The sequence below is a fragment of the Hipposideros armiger genome, unplaced genomic scaffold (genome assembly GCF_001890085.2).
Source record: "Hipposideros armiger isolate ML-2016 unplaced genomic scaffold, ASM189008v1 scaffold_1417, whole genome shotgun sequence".
Classification (NCBI taxonomy): Eukaryota; Metazoa; Chordata; class Mammalia; order Chiroptera; family Hipposideridae; genus Hipposideros; species Hipposideros armiger.
Genome location: NW_017732767.1, coordinates 37,789 through 43,895, shown reverse-complemented (window position 1 = coordinate 43,895; position 6,107 = coordinate 37,789). Strand labels below are relative to the sequence as shown.

The following is a 6,107-nucleotide window of genomic DNA, read 5'->3' as shown; positions in this document are numbered from 1 at the left end:
GACATTCTCTACTTCATCAGGTTTTGTGTTTTCAAGAAAGTTTACAAGAATCATATATTAAGGTGTTGAAATGTGGTAAATTTGTAATGTATAGTTCAACAGAAAAGATACGCAAATTTTTTCAAAGAAACAACTCATTTTATGTTATTGCATGTTCCTCTTCCTGTTGTGTATATAAAATACAATGAGTATCATCCACAAAGACATTTTTGATATTTACAGAATTAAAATAATTGTGATTTCAGTGACATGAAAATTTCCTTCCATAGTCACTTGTAATGTGCACACAATTCCCATACGTTTGTCTGACTGAGCGCATAAAATCTTAACACTGTTTGAGCAAGTCTTTCTTCTCACGCTTCACTTGTTTCTCATCTGAGTTACGGAAACTGCTATGAACATTCATGAAGGTCGTCTATGCGTATTGATCTGGACCTTTTTGATAATTTCACCAGACACCTTGGAGTAAAACCGAAGCTCTACCATTTACTGGACGCTTCATAAAATATTCTCATACAAGAGGAAGAATAATATCGTTCTGAGATTACGTATGTGCATTATGAATTAATATCTACAAAACAGAACGTTCTCTATAGTATACAGCAGGTTTTCAAAAAAGATTGTGTTGCTGTGCTTCTATGAGAAGTGTAAATTCCATAGAACTCTGTCATTTCCAAGTCATGTAATGAATTCTTTACCCTGTTTTCTTCCTTTGTGCTATTGAACAGTGTGACACATGGACCAGAGACATTGGCGTCACTAGTCAAAGTGAGTTTGTTAAATGTGGAAACTCAGGTCCCACCCCCGAACTCCTCAGTTGGAATCTGCATTTTTACAACAGTGCAGTTCCTTCTTGTCCCCGGGAAAATATGAGAAGTACTTTGCATTTCTAACTCATCATGACATTTCCAGCCAAGAAATGTACACGATGTATCTTGTATGATACAAACATAAGACTCAAAAACCCATATGCCTGTGTTGATGCCTAAAAATTTATCTTCCAGATAAGGAAAGTCTGTCCAGTTGTTTGTGGATCACACGTCATCCTTCTTTCTCAGCATTGGAAAATATACTAGAGAATATTACTGTCAGTGACCTTAACGTCTAATTCCAGATACTCTCTAGGTCAAAAACAGTTCTCCAAATTCTGTTTTCATATTGGGTCATGTTATGACCTTGTCCATGGCCACATGGTAAATGTGTCTTTTGTTTCAGGGACGGTTGACATTCAGGGATGTGGCCATAGATTTCTGTAAAGAGGAGTGGGAGTGCCTGCACCCGGCTGAGCGGAAACTGTACATGGAAGTGATGCTGGAGAACTACAGGAACCTGCGCTCCCTGGGTGAGGCTGACTTCCTTCCAGAACTCCTACCCCACCGCAGGCATGTGTTTCCTTCATCAGTACAGCGTCTCCTGGGTGCTTCTGCTCTGTGTGGTCGAGTTTCACATCCCGGCTCTGAGTACCAACTGGGGGTTTGCTGGTGTAGAAAAGAAGTCTTCATGATGTCCTTGAAGTGGAACTCAGGATCTGAAAACTTTCCATGTTGTCTAGTAGAGTAAAGGTGCTGTCAGATAACTGTTTTGGGGGAATCCATTTCTAGAATATTCTAATATTCTGCAGTGTCCTTTCCTTTTACCTGAGCACATACTGGATTGGAAATTGGAGAATCTCCATCAAAACTCATGTTCCTTTTACTAATAAACAGATCTTGCTGTTTCTATGCCAGACCTGGTCACCTCTTTGGAGAGAATGAAGGACACCTGGGATGTAAATAAAAAAAAGACAGTATCCATCCACCCAGGTAGGTAGGAATGAAGGAAGCAGATGACACAGGTGAGAGGGCCAAAGGTCCCTGAGGAAGCCAGACCTTAAGATGTGGTTTAGGAAGCTTCGCTTTATTGGAAAGGATGTGAGAAGTCCAGGTTTCTTTCTGTTGCTGTCAAAGGGACAGTCCTGTCCAACGTCCTGTGCTCCTACATCCTCTAGGGACTATCCTGCTCATTGGTCTGGGTCACATTGCAGTGAGGGCTGATGCCGTTCCCCCTGGACTGTGGGGGCCGCCTTGGGCTGGCTACTGTTCCATTGCCTTCGGGGCCGGGGAAAATCTGTGCTCTCTGCTGAGGAATTCTCGCAGAAGCCATATTTAAAGTTCTGTTATTGCTTCTTGTAAGGAGTTTGTGATAGAAGTGGTGGAGGTCCTGGAATTTGGAGCAGAAATCCCAGGGGTACTGGATACAGATGTCACACATTTTCTGCTTTATAATTTCTAATCCAAATGATGTGTCAAACATAACTCTACAAAGTTCAGATTCAGTAATTTCATCTCAGTGCAAGGCATCTCCCGAAAGTCAGACACTGTCAATCTTGGTTTCACTTCAAAATGTCCCTTTGCTTTGTATGAGCTAACATTAGAAATTTTGAGTTTCTACTCCCAATCCCTGCATGTAAGAATACTTCAATGTATCTGTTTACCTCACAGAATTCTAAAATAATATCATAGGGGAGCTTAGAACATTGTCCAACTTATAGTGAGGTCTCTGTTGTTCCCTGATTTCTTAATGACTATCATGCTATAATTCTGTCTTGTTCAGTCCAAAGCTCCCTGGGCCTTCTATGTTTTCCATTTCTGAAATAGGTCTCTGTCAGATTAGTGGCTTGAGATTCTGACGTGCTCAAATGAAATCCGTTGGTAAGAAATGAGTTGCAGAATTATTAGGTTCCTGTATTTTGGAAAATGTTTGCTTCCTCAATTTGAGTTTACTTCAGGCAAAAAGTAATCATGTAGTTTGTCATCTGTCTTCAGCAGCATGTCTCTCAATCATGGTATACCTAATCTGAAATGTAGATTTTCCAGATACCTGATTCTCTGATATTTTATTAATTCCTTGTACTTTTGTTTAGCAGTGAAAGGTTTTTTTTCCTCTCTGGATGATGGATTGCAGCCCATTTATTTTGTGTTAGAGAAGGAAAATATATTAATCACAGAAAATTTCTTCAGTGTGTTTTAAATGGTTTTTTATTAAAATTTTCCTTAGAGCTGTTTATGAATGATTCTAATGCATTGTCTGGGAAATTTTCCTGCCGTACAACATGCTTCTGATGATTGAGAATGCTTGCTCTTTATGAGTTCTACAGAAGGATCCTCAATAGTACATCTGTGTAGTGTTCACAGTTCTGGGATGTGTTGTCTCTTATTCTCATGTTGCAGTTCTGTAACAATGTGTTTTCTTTTTTATGGTAGTTTCCTCAAACTTATTTACTTGCAGTTTTGGATGTTACTTCTATATATGAATGTGAAGGACAGTTTTAAGCTCAGTACACTTAAGAAAATGTAAGATTTGATTCACATACAAATCAGGTGTATGTCTATTGCCATTAACATTATGTGCATGTTTGTATCATTTTACTGCAACTTTGTGCATGACTCATGTTGTTTATGTCTTTTGTTAATAGTGCTTTTCTTATCCTTTGCAGTTAAGCAGTTGTGGTAATAGTCTAAATTTAACATCTGTTTACTGATGATTTCATATTCTCTTTGTGAGAGAACCACTTTTTGAATTCAAAGTAATTTTTGAAATGTAACTATGGTTTTTAGATATTATTTCTCATTTTCAATTTTGGTAAAACGTGACTAAAATTCTACTCTCTACCTATACAGTCCAGTCGTGTTAAGTATATTCACATTGTTGTGCAACTGATCTCTGGAAATTTCCATGTTGCAAAACTGACTGCGTACCCATTAAACAACCACTTTGTCATCTCCCTTCACCCCAAGCCTGTGGCTACTAACCTTCTTTTTGTTCTATGAGGAGGACTGCATTAGGCAACTCACATAAGTGAGTTCATATAGTTATCTGTGTTTTGTGACTGGTTAGCTTTACTTAAAAGTCCTCAGGGTTTTTCTATGTTGTATCAGGTGAGAGGAACTGTTTCTATTTTAAGGCTGAATAATATTCCGTTGTATGTATATGCTACATTTCTTCACCCATTCATCTATCGATGGCCATTTGGGCTGCTTCTGTGCATTACAGGGTTTTGTGGATAATGCTACAGTGTGCATGGGTGTGCACATGGCTCTTGCAGAGCCTCCTTTGAAGTCTCTTGGAAATGTATGCCGATGTGGGATGGCTGCATCATAGCACAATTCTATTTTTAATTTTTTGAGAGACCTTCATATTGTTTTTCATACTGTTTTCATCAGTTGGTATTTCATTCAAGAGAGCATAAGGGTCCGATTTCTTTGCATTTTTGCCAACCTTTGATAGTTTGTTTTTCTTTGATGGTCATCCTAGCTGTTGTGCAGCAATATGGTGTTTTTTACCTGTGGATGCAAATATTTATGTTCTCGTAAGAGCATGTCAAACTACTGGAAAGATATGTGGACCTGAGATCAGATATTTAGGAAAAGCAGGAGCCTGAGGAGGACTTTTATGTTAAGAGCACTTTTAGTTCACAGTAAAATGAAGTAGAAGCGACAGAGAATTCCCATGTGCCCCTCCCACATGCACAGCCTCTCCCTTGTCCACACGTCCCTTCTACCCACAGAGGTACATTTGTTACATAGATGAAACTACATTGACACATAATTGTCACGCAGAGTTCATAGTTCTCCTTGGGGTTCACTGTGGGACTGTCCATTCTGAGCATGTGGAACATTTATGATGACGTGTCATGCAGTGTAGTGTCACAGCCCTGAATATTCTCTGTGCTCCACATGTTCGTATCTCCCTCTCCGAAACCCCGGCCAGCCCTGGACTTTTTACTGTCTCCATAATTTTGCCTTTTCTGCAATGTCATAGCTGGAATCATACATTATGTGCCTTTTTCAGATTGGCTTCTTTCACTTAATATGTATCTAGGTTTCCTCCATGTGTTTTTGTGGCTTGATAGTTTCTTTCTCTATAGCACTGAATAATATTCCATTGTCTGTATGCACCTCAGTTTACTCCTCCATTCACCTGTTGACAGACATCTTGGTTGCTTTCTAGTTTTGGAAATTATGGATAAAGCTGCTGTGAACACACGTGTAGACTATTGGGTGGATAAACGTTTTCAACTCTTCGGGTAAACTATGGAGAAGCACAATTGCTTGATCTTATGGTGAGAGGATGTGTAAGAGCCACCAAACTGTGTACCCAAGAGGCTGCAGCATTTTGCATTCCCACCGGCAGTGAGTGCGAGTTCCTTCTGCTCCACGTCCTCACCAGCACTTGATGTTGTCCATGTTCTGGGTTCTGGCCCCTCCTAATAGGTGTGTCATGTGGTTTCACTTGCTCTGTGTTTGATTCTTGTCGTTGTTTTCATGTGCATTTCCCTGGTGACATATGATGTTGAGCATCTTTTTACATATCATTTTGTCTTTTGTATGTCTTGTCTAGGGAGATGCCTGTTTAAGGCTTTGGCCCATGTTTTAATGAGGTTGGTAGTTTTCTCATCGATGAGTTGGAAGACTTCTTTATGTGTTTTGGATAGTAGAACTTTACAGGTATTTCTTTTGCAATTTTTCTCCTTCCCAAACTGTGACTTCTCGTTTATACTCTTGACGATGACTTGTTTGTTGTTTTTGCTCATTAATATTTGATTTGAAACATGGGAGTTCAAAAGTTAATATTAATACTACGATTTGAAAAAAGAAACTTGGTGAAGAATTTGTTCTGTAAAACAGGTGAGTGTATGAAATTAAGTTTATATATAATAACATTTAAATTTCAATTCTAGCTATGTGTTCATTCCTGGAATAAATATATAATGAGTCTTGTGTTGATGGAGACGAGGTTGCCTTAAATATTCTGACAATTTTATAGGTCAACTCTAATGGAATCTTTTTTTTTTTTATTGGGAACTTAGGGGGATGGGAACAGCTCTGGGGAATTGGGGGAAGGGGAACAGACAAGTTGCTATCGTTTTGTTCTTCAGGCTAGTTGTGGAGGACATTGTTTCACTGGCCCAAGTTGGCACCATCATTGCGCTCTTCCCGGGCGATGCAGATCAGTTGCCGGCTTCTGGACGACCGCTCACAGTGGCTGCTGGCCGCTCATGCTGGCTGCTGGCTACACACGGTAGCCCATAGCAACCCACTGCAGCAGGGGCTGCAGCCTACGCCATC

General features: G+C 39.7%; 1 protein-coding gene across 1 annotated transcript in view; it reads left to right on the top strand.

The window, feature by feature from the left end:
* Positions 1–6,107, top strand: part of LOC109377481 (zinc finger protein 525-like) — a 20,066-nt gene that overhangs the window by 1,958 nt on the left and 12,001 nt on the right. Inside the window, exons 3-4 of the mRNA XM_019633842.1 lie at positions 1,216–1,342; positions 1,728–1,802. Of these exons, the coding sequence (XP_019489387.1) occupies positions 1,216–1,342; positions 1,728–1,802 (202 nt within the window). The remainder of the gene's footprint in view (positions 1–1,215; positions 1,343–1,727; positions 1,803–6,107) is intronic.